This window comes from Saccostrea cucullata, unplaced genomic scaffold (genome assembly GCF_032062105.1).
Source record: "Saccostrea cucullata isolate Sc308-1 unplaced genomic scaffold, CSIRO_AGI_Scuc_v1 ctg712, whole genome shotgun sequence".
Lineage (NCBI taxonomy): Eukaryota > Metazoa > Mollusca > Bivalvia > Ostreida > Ostreidae > Saccostrea > Saccostrea cuccullata.
Genome location: NW_026918657.1, coordinates 53,585 through 74,243, shown reverse-complemented (window position 1 = coordinate 74,243; position 20,659 = coordinate 53,585). Strand labels below are relative to the sequence as shown.

The 20,659-nt window shown below is 30.9% G+C and overlaps 2 protein-coding genes across 2 annotated transcripts; both read left to right on the top strand.

The window, feature by feature from the left end:
- Positions 1–305: 305 nt before the first annotated feature.
- LOC134269257 (proteasome subunit beta type-3-like) lies at positions 306–5,661 on the top strand. Its single transcript, XM_062751464.1, has 6 exons — positions 306–410; positions 2,483–2,667; positions 3,102–3,209; positions 3,460–3,637; positions 4,729–4,823; positions 5,488–5,661. Exons 1-6 carry the CDS (start codon positions 408–410, stop codon positions 5,534–5,536), a joined length of 618 nt encoding a protein of 205 aa, XP_062607448.1. The 5' UTR covers positions 306–407; the 3' UTR covers positions 5,537–5,661.
- A 4,880-nt stretch (positions 5,662–10,541) lies between these two features.
- On the top strand, positions 10,542–15,143 carry LOC134269279 (superoxide dismutase [Cu-Zn]-like). Its single transcript, XM_062751482.1, has 6 exons — positions 10,542–10,675; positions 11,957–12,055; positions 12,727–12,821; positions 13,957–14,120; positions 14,346–14,463; positions 14,962–15,143. The coding sequence occupies exons 1-6, from the start codon at positions 10,642–10,644 to the stop codon at positions 15,034–15,036; spliced, it is 585 nt and encodes a 194-aa protein (XP_062607466.1). The 5' UTR covers positions 10,542–10,641; the 3' UTR covers positions 15,037–15,143.
- Positions 15,144–20,659: the final 5,516 nt, after the last annotated feature.

Below are 20,659 nucleotides of genomic sequence, written 5' to 3'. Positions count from 1 at the left end.
TGATGCACTTTTTGAATGACTGAGATCAAGCAATGACTAAAAGCTCTACAAGCGTTTCTTTCAATTGCAATTAAACTTGCATGGAAAGAATGAAACGACTCTATACAGCACTGTGAAGAATATCAATAGAAAACCGAGAGAGTCCGGACTGGCAATACCTCTGCTACTTTTACCCCTGCCTTTTTCATAAAACCAATTTCGAGCCCGATGTTGAACAGAAAATTAAGTCATTTAAAACCTATTTCTTCTCAAAAAAGAAAACAATTAGCCTACTTGGTCAATATATTATCAGATTCTTACCATCTGGATTGCTTATTTATGTTAAACTACGTTTTTGAAATTTATTTTTAACAGATCGGGATCGAGATTACAATAACCTAGAAGTTGCTGGTGACTTGCAAGAAAACATGGTAGGCTTTGTTTATATCATTTTTCGTTTTTAGCGTTTAAAGTAATTAAAATGTTAATGGATTGAGTATTTTACTTACAAAATTCCCCCCTCAGAGAATGTAATTTAACGTTTCTATAAACAGTAAAATTTTAACAGTGGAAACCGCGTACAAGCATTGTCACTGTCGGTACTTTGGAAAATGATCCAGAAGATCTAGGGGGTTCTATATATTAAAAACAAACATACTGAATAAAATGTTCTTTTACATGAAATGTATTCTGCATGAGAAAAAAACTTACCCATTCCTTTTTACAACTGATCGTAATATGTTAACCAGGTCCGGTACAATGTCTTGATCAGCTGGTCTTGATTAAGCTATATAGCTTGATTTAGCTATATAGCTTTATTAAGCTATTCGGAATAGCTTGATTAAGCTATTTTATCACACTTTTTTCTCAAATGTTTTATTTTGTGCAAAAAGTCGCACCTTGGTGCAGTGGGAATATTAAACTTTGAACTCTTCTGAATACAATGCATGTAAAAATCACTCACCAAATTGCGTCTCCTTGAGAGACTTTGTACTCAAAGTTTTAAAATTTTGGGGACTATTGGTGAGTGACCACACAGTTATTTCTTGAATGAAATAATAAAGGAGGTCAGTTATGGACAACAGGATAATTGATTGGTAACAGTTCAACACAATGAGAAGCAATCATACTTATCCATGCCTCATCGCACTCAATATAATAATGCAGCTACTCAAACAATTGAAATTCATCTTTTGCTTAAAAGTATTCAACACAGCATTGTTAGAACTTTCTATGATTTAGGTTGTAATTTTGATAGTCCAAAGTACATATATGCATAGTCAAATACTTGCGACTTTTTGTTTATTTCTTACTAAAAAACGTTTTTTGTTAACAACTGCATATAAATAGCTTTGTTAAGCTATTTTAAATAGCTTAATAAAGCTATACAGCTTTTTAAAGCTATATAGTTTAATCAAGCGATTGTGCTGGACCTGTTAACGGTGCGACCGTTAGGGCGAGCGTAGTTAGAATAATCTATGTCTCGGTACAAGCCCTCACCGCAGTTAGAATACGTCACATATACTTGCAATGTAGCAAATCGGAGCGGATGTGCTCCGAAATTTTGAAGAACAAAAAGAATTTGCACTGGAAATAAACCAAATATGATCTTTTTGAGATTGCTTAAGCCTTTTTCCAATTTTTGTTTGATGAAAATCCAATAAATTTTCTAACTTGTTGTATTAAAAATTTATATATTTACATTCGGTATTTAGATTGTTTGTAGTCAAGCATTGAAATTATCGCCCGTGTTTCTTTTGCTACATTAAGAATACACGGAACGAATTCTGTCGTTAAACCGAGTCCGTAGGACAATATCATTTTAACGATAGTTTGCATATCTAGGGCGAGCGCAGATACTTAACCAGTTTTCATTGAGATCGGACCCATCAAACCGCATGTGACATTCGGTGCGTATAAGACTCTGACGTCACATGACGTTTGCATGTTGCTTTTATACCAAACCGAAGCCTGAACAGGACTGATTTCAATTAGCTTATAATTATTTTTCTGCAATAAACAGATAAATTCATTAAGTCAAGGTAATTAAGTTTATTTTTTCTTTTGATTTTCGTTATTCTCGCGAGAACGTGGCTTTAGCGTTTTTATACAAACGATGCATTGTGGGTCAAAATTACTGCGGAAAAAATTCTATGGAATGAATGTGCACACCTTTTCTAGGTTTATATATTAGAGGGGCAGTTACGATATTGCTTACACACGCTATTAATGATAAAAATTCAGGTGCCTGTGCTCAGACAGACCCAACTCACATGTATAACGAAGATTGGGTATTGTACCCCCATGTTTAGTGTGTGTGTGTGTGGGGGGGGGGGAGGGGGTGTTCCAGCATTTAAGTGCCAATCTGGCCGCAGGGGTTGACATTTAACTTTTACGAGTTATCATTCTAATGAAACTCAGCTGAACATAATGACATATCAGATCCCTTACCTTTTGTTTTTATTTTTTACACTTCTTTATTATATTCTGCTGTCCTTTTCAGTCGATTCTGGAATATAACGGAGCAGCTATCATTGCCATGAAGGGCAGAGACTGCGTAGCCATAGCGTCAGACCGAAGATTTGGAATACAGGCTCAGACTGTCAGTACTAACTTCCAGAAGATATTTGAGATGGGACCTCGACTTTACATTGGTTTACCTGGTCTGGCCACAGATGTTCAAACTGTGTATGTCTCCTGATTTTTAGAATGATGAATGAGAAAGTAGTTTAGACATACAGTTGCCTTATTTGAGGAAATACAGCATTCTTTTAAAAAAGTCGTATATGGATCTTGTCACATTCTTGTGGATCAAAATTTCCTTTTGTATTCTTTGGTATCCTCAAAACATTTATTGTATACCATAAATATGTCAATTTTGAAAGTAATTTTGAAGTTCCAACAACTTTTGAAGTCTTTACCCCTAGATATACATGTATCAAATTTGTGAAGAGAAAAAAAAAGACTTTTATATACAGAGTAACAAAATGCTTGGGAAAAACCCATGGATTTTTAATCTCATATCATTATACCAATCTTTATGTTGGATTTCTTTCACAATTCTAAACACTTTATTAATTGTGTAATCTGATTAATCTCTGTCATGTGATCTTATTTTGCAGGCATCAGCGACTAGAATTCAGATTAAATTTATATGAATTACGAGAAAATAGAAGAATTAAACCTAAGACATTTCTCAGCATGGTGTCAAATCTACTATACGAAAGGAGGTAAAGTTACTCGTCTTTTAGATTGTCTTATACTTGAATGTACATATGAAGTTGTGCTAGAAAATGCAGACTTTTATATATGTACATGATACAATTTATCGGTAAATGGTCTTGTTTTTGTTTAATATATGAAACCATATGACTATTTTGTTGATTTGGTCCCTATTTTGTTGAGCTTTTTTAAGCATTTTTCTCTATACAGATTTGGCCCTATTTTGTATAACTTTTATGATGAATTTTCTCTGTACAGATTTGGCCCTTATTTTGTTGAGCCTGTAATTGCTGGACTTGACCCTAAGACCTTTGAACCTTTCATTGCCTCCATGGATTTGATTGGCTGCCCTATGGTTACGGATGATTTTGTTGTCAGTGGAACTTGTTCAGAACAAATGTATGGCATGTGCGAATCTGTCTGGGAACCCAACATGGTACGTACAGGAAAATTTATGAGTTCCGGTTCATACATACACAAAAATATCAGTAATGAGTTTATTGATATACATATATCTTATAATATCAGAAGGGACATGATGGAAAGAAGTAATTTCCAAAGTAATTATTTAGTGTAAATTACCGTTTAAGCAGAATATTTAGCGATTTAGGATTTAATTTTGGCATTATGAGGGAGGGTGTCAAGATGGACAAAATTGAATAACGCTGAAAATTATTTGCCATTTACAGCATTTGAAAATTGCTAGAATTACCTCGCACTAAAAATAAGATACCAATTTTTAAAGCCATATATGAAAAATTTTTTGAAAAATACAAAATTTGTAAAGTATAGTTAATACATATAAATTAAAGCTAATAATTTCCGATTTTATCTATACCGGTATATCGGATATCATAATGTCAGACCTAATTACCGGTCTTTAGGTACATATTATAAAGTCCAGAAATTATTCATTTATTTGTTCAATTTTCAAATTTTACAGAAAGTAATTGAAATTCAACAAGTCTAAACATAATTGATTTTATATACATAAAAATTTCAAGTAAAATTTTGTGCATATTTTTTAATTTTCATATAAAATCATTGTAAAAACTGGTTTTAATATGATTTATCGTGATATTGTGGGGAAAAAATCTATATATCGGAACCACCCATCCCTATATAATTCTGAATGCGGAGAACACCTCGTTTCATCTAATAATACGATTTTATCTTCTCTGTAATGTGTTATTTAATCTTTTGTATTTTCTTCAGTGTGATATCTTTATAACGCAATTGACTTAGATTTTGTAATTTACAGAAAAGTTCTATCTTTATATAAAGTAATGATACAAATGATAAGTTGTTATAATTTTAGTCTAATAATTTTCATTGTACATACGCCATATATGGCTTTAAGGAAAAATTGCTAAATTTGTGTCTCACTAAAATTTCCACTTATATGGTATCAAATGTCATAATTTGGGGGTTTTCCCCGGTATTGATTTTCTTTGAAAGTAATTGAAATTCAACAAGCAATGTTATTTGTACATGTGTATATATGACTGGGTTAAATGTTATTTCTAGGATCCACAGGAACTGTTTGAGTCTATATCCCAGGCTCTACTGAATGCTGTGGACCGGGACGCAGTGTCAGGTTGGGGAGGTATTGTTCATATCATGTAAGTTGTTGAAATATTTGATGTATCTCTACATGTACTAGGTATTTCATATACTTCCAGTTTTACTTAAAACTCAACTTTATATTAATCATGAATTTTAAATAATGTTTAAAACCTATAAACAAGCCAACGGTCTGTATAGAATTATTGTCAGTGCTTCTTCCATCACTGTGGCCTACAACAGTGTACTTATCAATAAAGCAATATTTAACATACTTGATTTTTTCACGAATTAAATGATAATTTATACAAGACTGTATTTTAAAGAATGAAAATGGAAATTAGAACTTACCCCCCTTGCCGCCGCCCCCCCATCCCCCCACTCCCGTGATTTTTATGTTTTTCACCAAAAGCTGCAGTATCGATTCCCATTTTTCAATTCATTATTATGAGGCATGTTGTTGTTTTAAACTTTTAATAATAGAAAACATTGCAGAAAAGTTAAGAGCGTACAGCTCTTTTCATCCAGACTATTATAGAGTTAACTTTCTTTTCATTCAATAAATTTTACATCGTTCATCATTTCTGTTTTGTGCAGTGCTGACATATTTTACATTTGTATGATCCAAATATTATCTAAAAACATCAGGGCTCTGTGTAAATATAATTGTAAATTCTACATGTATGTTACTATGGTAAAATTGGGCTGTTATTTATTTGACAGAGAGAAAGACAAGGTGACTACCACAGAACTGAAAGGAAGAATGGATTGATGTGTCAGATTTATAGGAACAAAGTGCTACTAACTGTATAAATGTTAACTGTCATTTTATATTTTGTGCCTCCTCATTCTCACTTATAAATATCAACAAATTGTAATAAATGTATAAAATGATAACTATTTTAATTATCTTTTCTGGTAATGTTATAAAAAAATGAAATAAATGATTTGAAAGTTTTTGACAGGAATAGGAAAAAAGGAAAGAAAATTAAAAGGAGATGTTGCATATCCTTGGCAATTAACATGCATGCATGTATCAAAATGCATGAATCATTTATTTTGTACGTTTTCATGGCATGTAAAATATCAAAATCGTAAAAAAGCCTGGAAAACGTCAGATATTTCGAAATAGGATGTAAAGTGATGGGTATATCCGTCTGTTTAGCTTTACGTCTATTCGTTATGCTTTAAGGTACCCATCTCTTATCCGCAATTCCTCTTGTACTATATGTGGGATACAAGGGATATCATTTTGTGAGTTCAGTGATCACCATACCTCTAGTTTATCTCTTACATTGTATGTAAGCAAAGGAGGAAAATGCAACAACTAATCTGAAGTGAGCCTTAGCATCTCTGATTTGGTTTTTTGCAACCACTGCAACGTTACCTCCTATGCTAGCAACCAAGGAAAGAATTTTTTTGTTTAAAATAAGTTTTTAACATAAGTTATATACTTTAAATTAAATAAAGATACCATATTTGCTAGAAATTTTTGCAACATTTGCTTAATACGTATATAGACAAACATTTATTTTATATAAAGAATTACAAGAGTATTATTTTCCAATCAGAATGAGTTTTTTTTTCGAGAGAAATAAAATATTTCTTCTATAGAATAATTTGGGAATAACTATCTTCTAATTTGGTATTTGCGACCGTTAATGCTGATTTAACGGTCGCAAACTGAGTTTTACCGGCATACGCGTAAGCGGAGCCGGTAAAACGGAATTTGCGATCGTTAAATCAGCATTAACGGTCGCAAATACCAAATTAAAAGTTTAGTTATTCCCATTCTAATGCAATCCATGCATTTTGTTTGTTGTTTACGTCTTATTTTGTTGAATTTTGTTACATGAAATACGTCACGGAGCATTGTATTTTTGCGTCGCTCTATTATGACGTCACAATGAAAAAGCTTTCACGCTCGTTAATGCTCGTTTTACTGCTTCAAACATCAGTGCATTAGCCAATCAAAGAGTGTTTTACAAAACAATTGCATTAGAATTCATCTTTATATCTTCTGAAATTGATTTTCGACGCGTTCTTAGTCCTTTATATCCTTTATATAAAACATGTATGTAATATTATACGAATAGTTAGTTTGCAAAACAATAAGCGCATCGAAAAATCATTTAATTAAGCACCAGTAAAGTTCTTATATAAGTAATAAATAGTACTTAATCACTTGAATTATATCAAATTTCATGGACTTTATTGAGAACCGAAGAACGGAAATGCAATTCCTACTACGTATTTAGAGTTATTTAGAGTGCTAAATCAAGCAGTAAAAAAAAGAAGACCGAGCCTAATTGATCCAAAGAACATACCACTTAAATGTCACCTCCAAAAATTAAAACAAGGGATGCAACATGTCAAGTAGCACTGAAAGATCTTCGGATAAGTGAATGACCTTGAGTAACTTGTGCACTTAGACCTGATTTCAAGGTCAGACAGGCGAGCCTCAAGTAAAGTAGTCATTAGAGTGAACAAGTTTGTCAAGCTAGCAAAATTTTCTTCATACGTGTAGATCTTAAATTCAGGCGGAATATTGAACAAATAGATAGGTAGTATTTGAGTAAAAAAAACCTCACAGTTAACATTTCATCAGCTTTTTTAAGATGACAATTTGAATTTTATTACATTTGAATATAATTATAGGCCCCGCTTGAATAGTAATAGAGGTGTCCGTCTGTCTAGCTGTATGTGCGTCCGTGCATTACGCATTGGGGGAATCCATGCAGCTGCAGCTCCTCGTATACCAATGACTGAATTTTTATGAGACTTTTACAATTTCTTTTGTTACAAAAGCGCCATTGTGATCTTTTACTTTTGGATCGGACACATTTCTTGAGTGTCCCAGAGTAAAACACGACTATAACATACTGAAGGTTACTCATCTCTTATCCGCAACTCCTCTAATAACACTCAATAAAATTTAATAAAACGTTCACAGATTCTTTATTATGTTATTGTGCACCTCATATGCTACCTCTTGATCTGACACTTATTTTGGTTTTACCATAGATTTTGTCATTTAAATCAAATGGGAAACAGGGGTTCGCATTTTGTTAGCTCAGTGATCACCATTATCTTCTCTTATACCTCTTGTGAAAGCAGAGGAAGGAAAATGCAACAAACTCTCTGCAAGAAATGAGTCTTAGCATCCGTGATTTGATTTTTTGCAACCACTGCAACATTATTTCATATGCGTTACAATAAAGGAAAGCATTTTATTGTTGTTCATCGTCGGAAACACACGGGTGATCTCGTTTGTGATGAGTAAAGATGGGATCAACCATGGGTATCCGACGATTATTGTTGTTTTGAACAAATTTAATTGAAAATTTATCAAACAGATTGGGCACAAGTCCCAATAACTTAGAGTCTTCTCCCATTTATTTCTTGTTTAAAATAGGTCGTATAAAGATGGCGGGTTAGTTCTTTGTAAATAATGCCAAATATCCTGGACATGTGTACATTAATTTTTTATGTGAGAATTGTACTAGTATATCCTATCAGATTAAGCTTATTTTTCGAAATAGAAATGTTTTTCTTTGGAAGAATTAATCTTTATATGTTCTTAAATTCGATGGATTTTTGGTCTTTTATAATACGTCTGTGTGAAATTATTAAAAATTTTAATTTTACAAAAAAAATGTGTGCATCAAAAATTTAATTAAGTGTCGATAGAGTACTTTTACAAAGTAATGAATAGTACTTCATAACTTGAATGTATCAAGTTTCATGGACGGATTGAGAACCGAAAAAGGAAATGCAACTCATATTACATGCTAGTATTTAGAGCATTTTAGAGTGCTAATAGGGATGATATGAATAACTAAGCCATGCAAAAAAAGCAGACAGAGGCTAAATTGATCCAAAAAGAACACAGTACTCAAATGTCATCAGAAGAAGAAGGAGGGATGCACTATGTCAAGTAGTACTGAAGGAACTTCAGAATAGGCAAAGACCTTGAGTAACTTGTGCACTTAGTCCTTATTTCAAGGTCAGACAGACATACCTCAAGTAAAGTAGTCATTAGAGTGAACGAATATGTCAAGTTAGCATAATTTCCTTTATTGTATATGAATGTTCTTCATTAAAACATAAGATCTAAGCAAAATTGAGCAAATAAATACTTTCTTTTTTAGTCGTGAAGTATTATAAAACAGACATCTAAATTTCATCGCTTTTCTAATATATAGACAAAATTGAAATAAATTATTCTTTTGAATATAGTAAAACCTACAATTACAGGGTTCAATCAAAGGCACCAAAAATGAAAGAAATTTTTGTGTTTCCTTCAGCAATATTTTTTTTTCATTTTCGAAATAGATATGCGAGGCATGTGCATAAGTGATTAAATTTTTTAAAATGAATTGTTCCTAAGTTGGGATTAAATATTATAATTCTTTCTCTCCCTCTCTGAGGATCTGATTTGTTGGAAAATTTTTGTTTTAATAAGATACCGAGCAGTACAAGTACATATATAATGAAATTACCAATTTTCGTGGATTGTAATTAATTTACGATTTTTTCAAGGTATGAAGAGACCTACGAATTAATATCCACAACGAAATGAAACTTTTCAAATATATTACTATTGAACATTTTATCATCCACGAAATCAAATCTCAATGAACCAAAAATTTTCCTCAAACCTAAAAAATTTGACCCCTCGGAAATAGGTGATTTACTATTTTTTGTTCAAGGCTCTGGGTTCAGCTGCAGGTAGTCGTTTTGTTTCGTTGTTTTCTTTATTCACAGTATCATTAAAAAGACGTTTCTTATATTAGTTCTCATACCTTTTCGACATTCCTAAAAGTACCTGTAAAAATGAAGGTACATAAATTATAAACAAATATTAATTATTGCAGGTACTTCATAAACAACTACGCCGATGAACTTTGTCGTCAATTGATCAATGAGAATAAATAAACATTTTTTTAATTAATTAATTTTTCCTCTGTATGATTATTTTTTTTTATATGTAGATAATATACTGAGTAAATACATGACTTTTTTAAAACGAATATTTTAAAGTACACGTATGCGTTGGAATTTACATTTGTACATTCAATAAATATTCCTTCTCAACCTCCATTACTTTTGCATAAAATTTATCATGCTTTTGAAATATTTTTGATTTTCTGCAATTATATTTCGATGAAAATTTTTGAATACGAAGTATGTAAATTAGTTTTCTTTGACCAATAATTGATTAGAAATTGAATATTCATGTTTATTCAGTAACTTTTAAATTCATTTTCATTTTTAATTTAGAGAACACACTACACGCATATGTTTCTTAAGACATAATCCTTCTATGACATGGAAAAAAATCTATGAAATATTTTAATACGAATATTAACGAATATGAAGACTACTTTTGAAAATCATTTTATATTTTTTGCATAATTATACTGAAAAGGAAAAAAAATAGAGCTATGAGAATTTAAATATAGCAATATTCACGAAAAAAAGAATATTTTCAGAATATTTATTTTATGCTCTGTGTATCATTATCTTTAAAAAAAAACTCAAAATTGCTTTTCTAATTTTTATACTGCGTAGTTTCTTTATTTTAAGGACATCAGGGTTACGAAATTCAAGTGGAAAGGGTCCCAGACGGACTTTCAAGGACATGGGTCATATTGACTCATAAAAGTGCACGAAAGACAAATTTTGCTGAATAAGCCTGAGACAAAAAATATATTTTTTATGCAAGATCAATTCAAAGTTTTTAAGTAGGTTACACATATATCTGAAATTTAATTGGCTTAGCCACTTGAGTGACGGATATAAAAGCTTGCCGCTGAGATGATATTTTTGTCCATAGCCTGAAGCCAGTGCACCAGTCTCCGTGGAGCTACAAAGATGAACTGTCTTATCGTGTTTGCTGTTCTTGTTGGTAAGCTTTACTTGATCAAATATTATACTTTTTAAAATGAATTCATCAATGGTTATTTAACAGAATTTATTTAATTTGAACTATTCTGCTATAATATGCATACGAATTAATTATTTTTTTAAGCCTGATTTTTTTTTTCTTTTTAGAAATATATAATTTTAACTTTTTCATCTAAGATTTTACTATAAATGAAAAAAAAAATAAATAAAAAAAAATAATTGAGAAATTTGAAAATATAATCAAAAGATTAAAAAAATAAAGATAAAACATACAAATGTGTACAATATTTAGAATAAATAGATAATTTAAATAAAATAATTAATAAATAATGTAAATAATTAAACAAATAATTGAAAAAAAAACATAAGGTAAGAACTTGATAAAGTTGCAAAAACTTTCCTCACTTCATTTTGTTCTTTAGATTTTCTGCAAGTAGTCTTTTATAATAGAATAATTTCTTCAAACCTTTTCTACCCTTCCTTATAACAACAAATAAATATAACCTCTTATTCACTTTTACATATTTTAAAATTAAATTCTATATTTAAAAATGCATATTTGTTCTCCAAAAACATGAGTACTTGTGGATTTAAAAAATCTTCCTCCGAAAATTTTGCTCAGGCACAGTCTGTCTATTATATGTACATGTATAAAATAATCTCATATTTGCATATCTTTTGAATAAATTTTATATTAAAAAAAATCAAATGAGAAAGATTATTTTTTATTCATTGCACACAATATATTTTTGATAAGAAAATTAATTAGAAAAACAGAAAATTGTACAATGTATTTAAAAAAAATACTCATTAAAAAAAATAATAACGAATACGATAATGTTAACGCTTACAATGCAACAGACTACTATAATGGACAAATCTTCGAAAAAAAAATTTTTCTCTTGATATAAAAATTAGATACTAATATTGAGATCCCCGGTCAAAATTAATGCCATGTATATGTCTAAAGTGACTTCATGTTATCCAGTTTTAAAATGAATAATGGGGGTGAAAAGGAAAGAAAAAAGATTTAAAGCATACATGTATATAAATTAAGTTTCATAAACCCTCTACTCACTCATATGAAATTTTTCTTTAACTTTTATGATTTTCCAAAGGAAATGTATGTGCTGATTAAAATACAAACAAATATAGCATGGCTTGCGGGGCAAAATTTGACAAAAAAGGCACTTAAACTTGACAAATTTATAAAGAAATAATAGACATTTGTGTCATTAAGAGTTATCTCTCTTATCAGAGTATCAATGTACCTTAATTTTAGGCGCTGCCTTTGCTTCTAAAAACGAAGCCAACATCAACATTTACCTTCACCTCTCTGACGATGAAGCAAAGAGTGATGTAGACGCAAACTACGCTACCAGTAAGGCATAGCATTTTATTTGATTTCATCTTCCATTAATATAGAAACCATGTACTGGCCTGGGGGCCATAAAACTTAGACGATCTCAGTTTCTCTTTCCGCTATTAATTCCTTTGGAAAAAGTGAAATTGAGCTCAAAAGTGAGCTCGTCTAAGTTTTATGGCCCCCAAGCCAGATGAATTCTTCTCTTAAAATTACACTGAGGAGTGTATTCGATGTATGATATTAACCGTATGTTTATGTATGCATCATGTACATAATAGATTTGAATTCGTCTTCATGTACTCGTACTACTACAAGGATTTTAATTAAATACATAGAGATAAAAAACCCCCAGTATTCAAGCTCAAAAGTCCGTTAAACAATATAAAACAGGAGCAGATACAGACCTCTAAAGCACCAGAACTTCGACCAGGTGCAATATAGGAGTATGCTTCCCGTGCCAACCGGTCATACCTGCATTATTATTATCAATATTGATTACATGTATGATTGAATAATCAAATAAGGTCGAAGAAATACCTTTTTTTCATGAAAGTTAGCATAATTTCGAATTATGTCCAAGATTTTTAATGATAATATTTAAGATCTTTATGAAGAAATGATGTTTGCTTTTTTTTTTTTTTTTTTTTTTTTTAATACAATTTTTAAATGGTTTTCCCATTTCACAGCAATGCACTATGCCCAGTGTGAGATGGAACCCAACCCTTACCAACCAGCTAGCCTCCACCACCACGTGCACGGAAGCATCGAAATGTCACAGCTGGTAGGTTTTCAAAATATTTTAAACACACATATCTACATTTTTTTTCTTTCAATGAACATAATACACTGTTTTGAATTTGCATAATTATCTAAGTGCTTCCTTTTCAATCCTGTAAATGAACCAAATAAGGTTTTTGATGATTGAAAAAATTTTTTAATCATAAAAGATAAACCCTCTGCTCATTCATATAAAATGTTTCTTTAACTCTGAAAAACTGAAACTGCTAAGTTTTAGTTAACGATGCATTAAATATCACTTAGTACTTTGGTGATTGCGTATCTATCAAAAGTGACGCAATTTTCTGGCTAGTCAATGCATTATGACGTCACAAAATGTGTCAATTTCCTCATATTCTGAAAAAAGTACAAAACAGCCAATTTTAAAAGCTATACTTCGATATTTAATAAAGAGCGCAACCTCTGATCTAAAATTTGCAACCACTAAATGATAGAACTGTTTCTGGGAATTAAATGACATTTTTTATTTTTTAAATCAGAGGGTGCGCTGATATTATTTTTCTTCACTGAAAGAACATTGTATTTCATAAAGCCAGTTCTCCAAGACCTGGACGTTTAGGAGAAAATTTTTGATAAGAAATAAAAGCACTAAGTATCTATTTTACTTTATGCTTCACATGGAAAATCAAGTGTTAATCAATCAATTGGTATATCTACAGGGACATTTTATGCATAAAATGAACTGAGCTCTTTACAAATGAAATGTATTTGCTAAGTTAATTTCAAACAATTACTGTGTGGCTTAAGACACTTAAACTTGACAAATTTATATCAAGAAATAATAGATATTTATGTCATTTAGAGTAATTTCCTGTATCAGAGTATCAATGTACCTTAATTTCTGAGTACAGTGTAGCAAAATAAGGCTATTGCTTATTAAACCTACGAACTATCAGGAGTGTCAAAGATTACTGACCAGGTTATGGGGAATGTGATTGTCTGTATGAACTTTCTAATATCTTCTTCACTCATATTCATTTTATCATATATATCCGCTATCATCATACAAGATTGCCCTCCAATCGCCCTCTGCAAAGGAAAGATCCGACTACATGCATAATCTTAATTATCTATCCTATAATCTTCAAACTAATTCTAATATGTTAATCTCATTCAAGGGTGACGGAGAACTCACCATGGTGTTCCACCTGACTGGCTTCAATGTTAGCGACGACTTCGCGGACCATAACCATGGCCTCCAGATCCACGAATATGGAGACATGGAGCACGGCTGTGACACCATTGGAGAACTCTACCACGGAGAGCATGTCCAGGGACACGCGTAAGTACCCGGATGTAGATTAATGATCTTTTTGTAAATTTAAAAAAATCAAAAGCTGTTTTGACTATATTTTCAAATATTTTTGTTCATGAAGTAAACAAAAGAGCAGCAATAATGAATCTAGAAGCAATTTTTCCTGCAATGGTCATTTAAAAAATATATTTTCCCTTAGTATCTAGAAATTGAACTTTTGTATATAAAATTAAACCTTTGATTTTTTTTCAGTAACCCTGGTGACCTTGGTGATCTTCATGATGACGACCATGGAAACGTCACTGATACCAGGAAATTTGATTGGCTCACAATTGGACATGAAGACGGAATCCTGGGACGTTCTCTGGCTGTAAGTTTCCATTGTTAAAATGAAATTCAAAATTATTTTATACTGTAAAATAATTGTGTATGTTATTTAAACAGAAAAAAAAACATAATTCAATGGAAATTATTTCTTGAAATCTTGATTTTAATCTTCGACAAAATTTTATTAATTTTTTTAAATATCCTTTTTTTTTTATCAATCATGCATGATCTCAATTAACAAAACAATAATCATTGTGTTAAATAGCTGCCTTCCAAGCTTCTAGATGAAGATTGGAAATAATACTAAGTAAATTAAACAAAAAATAAAATTATGAATTTTTATTTGTTAAAAGTAGGTTGTATTTTAAACTGTTTTTTTTTTGTTTTTGGAATATCATGTTACTTCATTAAAATTAGTTTACAGTTTTAAAATCTTCCTTTTAGATAATAATACAAACTTCAAACACTTCGGCTTTGTAGATTGCGATTGTTTTAAATAAAAAACAAAACTGAAATTATAGCACCATTTTTCTACTTACAGATTCTTCAGGGAGATCACACTAGCCACACAGCCATCATTGCCTGCTGCGTTATCGGTCGCTCTCATGCCCATTAAGATGTCATCTTATTCGTTTACCATGAGTAGACATCTCGGGGGAAACACGTGCAATATCTTTAATTTTTACTGACTTACTTACAAAATAAATTCATAAAAACTTTCAACATGTATTTATATTTTTTTTATGGACAACGTCTAGCCATTTTTAGAGGAAAAATTGTCTTATTGTTTACATTGAAATTCATTTATATGGAATGAAACTTATTTTAACCTACGTTATACGATATAACATACTAGTAACTTGGGGCAGATGATGCGTTTTTGTAATCCTTTGGCGGTATATAAAGCGAAAACTGTCCAACGATATCTTATACGTATAACATAGGTAAAACAAGATGTGTTTGTGAAACACTATGCACCCAGTGGCAACAAAATTCGAAAGAGCTATTTTTAGCATATAGGTCATAGACAAGGTCACAATGTCATTGACCTTGGCTTCATTTCAAAGAGCTTTCTTAGCTGAGTATGCACACTAAATATGAAGTCCCTATCGCTTACAGTTTAAACGTTATGGCAAAGGACAATGTTTACAGACAAACAGACAGGCAAGACAAGAACAATATACGCCCCAGATCCATCGATCCGTGTGCATAAATATGAGCTTTAAGGTAGTACAAACACCAGTGGATTCTAATTTAACCGATTTAAAAAAAAAGGACTGGAAAAAAAAGAATAATATTAGTATACCGGTATTGACAACAATGAATGATCCCTGTGAGAAAAATAATAAGTTGTGGCATGTTTTCGTCATAGTTTGTGAAATAATCCGAGAATTCTATATACTGGTCACTTTGGAGCTTACATTTTAGAATGTACTTACACTATCTCAATGCAATAAACAAGCACATAGCAATCTGTTTTCAAATGCATTGTAACTTTTGTTCCAGAAATAGTAGAAGGCTGATATTATTTACATGATTTATGTACTGTAAAGGTCAAGGTCATATAAAAAGGTCAAATGTCAAATATTGTGACGTCATCTACTGAATTGTTTAATTTTTTTGCCATGGAAATTTTTTAATCGCCAAAATATTTTAAACCACTGGTTCAATTTTCTTTATTTTGACACATTTATTTTTCTGAGATCCATTTAAATCATTCTGTTTATTTTTTGTAAAAGTTGAATTACTTAGTATACATTATCTCGTAAGACAACTTTAAGCAGTATCAATATAACTTATTGAGTATAAGAAACAAAAAGCTTATCTTTCTAAACAGTATTACACAAATTTGCAATAGACAAATTGATAATCTTAAAATAAGACTCATTCTCAAGTCAAATGTCTGATTTCGCGCTGGTAGGCCATATTTCAAACTATGTGGGCAAAAAAATGTGTGGTTGAATTTCTTTCATATCAGTTGGAAAGAGAAATTTTGTATTCTAGAACAAAATATAAAAGTTTCAGAAAAATTGAATTTGAGGAAAATTTTAGTCAATCTATTGTGTCCTACCTTAATCCTAAAATAGATAATAGGAAATACGCGTGAAAATATAACATATATAGTGTCATGAATCTTCAACTCATACATGTAGCTTATAAAATTGCGAGTAAAAAGATATACAAGTCTAGTCAGAAAAAAAATATCATTGCATTATTATAATTTAGCTCTCATTTAAATCGAGGTATTAGGAGGATACCTTTTATAAATATACATGTTTAATCATTTAAAAAAAATTAGAAATGGTCCTAATGATTTGATAAAACTTTTCACCCATCGAGTCATATTCTTACAGTTTCAAAAAATGCAATAAAAATAATTATGTTTCTGGTGCAGGATTAAAAAGTGTTCACCTTTTTTTAAAAGGAAAGTGGGGTTATCAGGACATAGCAGGAGGATCAGCATGAGTATCTTTATTGTCAAAAGTACATTGCAAACTATGCGGGGAATTGAATTTATATATACGAGGGGTTATCAAAAAGTTCGTGGACTAGCGCCATAAAATTAAAACCGCTTTAGGTACATCAATGAATTTTTAAATATCTGGTTAGCATCATCTTTTCTATCTAAATAATAAACCATCAATCATATATTTTATTTTTTAATAAATTAGTAATGTTTTTGTAAGCAATGGTATGTCCAGGCGGCGCAACCTCGAACCCGACGTTTTTCCGACCTCTGAGAAACTGAGAAAAACTCTTCTGATATAATTATTTTACATCCAAAAATCCCGTTAATTCAGGTATGTGTTAGGACACAATTGTTCCATTAAATATGAAATTTTCACTTCATTCTGGAATTTCTATGAAATTTTATAGCAAATTTTACATGGAATGTCCAAACAAACGAGGCCTTGAAAATGACGTCAAAAGGGGGAGGGGTTTCTTTTCCAACATTCTATAAAGTTTTGCCCCCTGAAAAAACTTGTATAGACCTAAAAAATGTTTAAATTGGCTACAGAGAAATAATATGCATCCAGAGTACTTGTCTTTAATGTCAAAATAGATTCAGAGTGAAAAGGATGCACAGTTAATGTCGATTTCTAGACAAGGTGTGAAAAATATCAATCACGTCAAAAAATGACGTTGATCATCTGTGTGTAGATATTAAACTCCCAAGAGCAAAATATGCTGGCACAATCAAGCGAGGATCTCTCAATGTATAAATCCATTTGAAATATTATATTCATTGAAAGCCGCTGTTCATGACATTGTAAAGTCATATAAACAAGGCGGGTTTTAGTCCTTACTCGGCTCCAGGGAATCTCATAAAAAAGTGTATGAGGTAGAAAAGGCAGACATTGAAAAAAACGATGACGTTGTCGGACGTCATGAAAATAAACGACGACAGCGCCGGGTGAACATACAATGTCGTTTTTATTTTATAATAATTTGGCAAATAATGAACGTATCAGGCTAAAATTTTCAACATTTCTTTATTTTTTGTTGCTTTATGTTCAGTATAAATTTTGAAAGCACATACTACATAGTACTAATTTTATAGCCTCAGTCCACGAACTTTTTGATAACCCCTCGTAATTACCATTTACAACACAAAATGTATTGTAGTTGTAAATTGTAGTTTTTTTCAGAGCGAAGAAATACTTTGTTCAAAATTCCCCATGAAGTAGACGTAGGTCACCATCCCCATCCACTTTTTGTGAAAACTTGAAAAATTGACATTTCTGTGAAACCTCATACAATATTATTGATATTGTACTCCATATGTTCTTATTTCATTTTCATGAGGATAAAAGCAGCGAATATACACAATTAACAGATATTAAATTGGTTATTATTTTTTATTTGGGGAGGGGGGGGGATGGGGGTTTCACATGTACTTGGGTCTTGCATGGTTTATAATTATATATGTACCTTATGAGTATGTAATTTTTTTTTCACATATCATTACCTTACATACATGTACATATTCATAAACCAAAACCCACATACACGTTTAAAAATTAGCTTCTCCCCCCCTTTGTGAATAGGCTGAATAATTGATACAAAAGACTTTTTATGTAGAAAAGCAAGTTAATAATTACGAAGCACAAATTGTATGCCGGGCTCGTTGCCACGATGCTCTCAGTTAGGAAAATACAATTTTTACCGATAAACTCATAAGAAAAACATATATGAACTATATATATTTTATAGTTTTTTAATAATAAAACTATATATTATACAACTTATAGTGTGATCAATGATTTACCATTATTCAAAGACCATTCACCACTGTGTGTTACGGACACCGGATATTGCTACCATCGAATGAAACCTGTACTTTTTTTTCAGAATTTTGGCTTACTCCATTCTCTTTTCATAAATATTGCTATAACTTGTGCTTTTAAATTTAAATATTTTTTTTTCTTTAAAAAAAAATTTAATTGATATTAAGAATGCATTTTAAAATAATTATTAAGTAGAACTTTATTTATTATTCTTATATCTAAAATAAATATTCATGAGGTTTATTCCCACATACATGTAGCCCAAATAATTTATTCCCATCTAGCCAAATTTGGGATTTTTACACCTGAGAGGTCACCTGTGTATAGTCTGTTTTATTACCTGTACCTACACGTATTACCTGTGGTGTATAAGTTCAATATCAAAATACATATTATAAATACTTGATTTATAACATAATCATTAATTAATCAGGTTCTACATATTAATAATTTTAAAATACATACCGGCACATTCATATCAATATCATTTTTAAAAAGAAAACTTAGGATCATGTTTTAAGTAAAGAGAATTTAAATAAATGATTTTCTTGATTAATTTACCTTTTTACAGTGAGATTTTTTTTGACAATACACTACAATCATTAAATGTATTTGGATCATTACTTAATAAAATCTTTCCGATAAAGAGATTATACTCAGAATGAAGAAAAAAAAAAGAAATTGAGTTTAAGTTTATACTTATATTTGTACTAAATAGGAATTACATGTAGACATGCACTATGGAAAAATTAATTGATGGTAAAAACATAATATAATCTGATTTATATAGTTTACTAGAAATACACAAAGTGTCCATGCAAAACTTATATTTTTAAACAATGTTAGACCTAAATCACAGAATTTAGCGAAAGTCAATAGATATAAAAGAAACGTCGCTATTGTGACGTCAAATAACGCTTTTATGACGTAGAACGACATAGGTCCCCCCTTAACGCCGAGTCGGCAATTGTCAGCCATGTTTCGGCGAACTATTAGAATAAATTTAAAGGTACTTGGACGCAGATTTGAAGTCAATATTTTCTCTATAATATTACGACTTATATATTTTAATAGCATTTCACACAAAAATTAATTAAAAATCTTATTTCATTTCAAAGTTATTAAAACTTCAAATATTTTGGCGGGTTTGATTGACACGTCCTTGCACTTTCACCAAATTTTAACCTTATTCCTAATCCTTAGGAAAAGGGGCAATCTTGTTGTGTATTAATGAGAAATTTTAAAACTTTTATCCAGAAAAATAATTTTATTCAGAGTAGGAATATTAGAGGGCAAAACTCATTCACAAGTATCGTCATTCCGAATTAAGAGTTGCGTACAGAGTTTAGCAAATCGAGCACACTCGTGTTATGTAAACAGTTTTTGTAAACAGGGCACGAGTTCTGTTATTGTCTATGTTTACAAATCGCGTTCAATCGTCACAGTCTGCTTACCACAACAGCACGGACTGACAATATTATATATTGTGTGTTTGAACATGTCTACTCTAAGTTTTCTGGATTATAGTATTAATATTTTTTATTTTGGATTATAGTATTAATATTTTTCATTTATACAAAACGAGATTGCCACTTTTCTAAGGATTAAGAAGAAAATTAATTTGTGAAAGTGCAAGGATGTGTCAATCAAACCCGCCAAAAATTTTTGAATTTGAATATCTTTTAAAATCTTATATTATAAAATATATATATGCTGTAATATTATAGAGAATGTTTTTATAAAAGCATTACAGGTGATTTATACTTCTCCTTGGTCCCTAATCCTACCTCCTGAATAACCAGGAATGATTCCTTGATTTTATTGCAATTATCTCACTAACATTTAGAAACTACCATGGGGCAGAAAAGTTTATAAGTCTAAAGGCATGAGTCAGATACGAATGCCATAGAACACGTACTTAAGAAAAATGAGAATCATAAATTTGTCCCG

Bases quoted from the DNA above. Each gene is read 5' to 3' on its own strand.
- LOC134269257 (XM_062751464.1), top strand. The intron at 2,668-3,101 runs GTATGTCTCCTG...CTTATTTTGCAG, and splicing joins GCCACAGATGTTCAAACTGT to GCATCAGCGACTAGAATTCA. The intron at 3,210-3,459 runs GTAAAGTTACTC...TTCTCTGTACAG, and splicing joins AATCTACTATACGAAAGGAG to ATTTGGCCCTTATTTTGTTG.
- LOC134269279 (XM_062751482.1), top strand. From the start codon at position 10,642: ATGAACTGTCTTATCGTGTTTGCTGTTCTTGTTG. The intron at 14,121-14,345 runs GTAAGTACCCGG...ATTTTTTTTCAG, and splicing joins GAGCATGTCCAGGGACACGC to TAACCCTGGTGACCTTGGTG. The intron at 14,464-14,961 runs GTAAGTTTCCAT...TTCTACTTACAG, and splicing joins TCCTGGGACGTTCTCTGGCT to ATTCTTCAGGGAGATCACAC.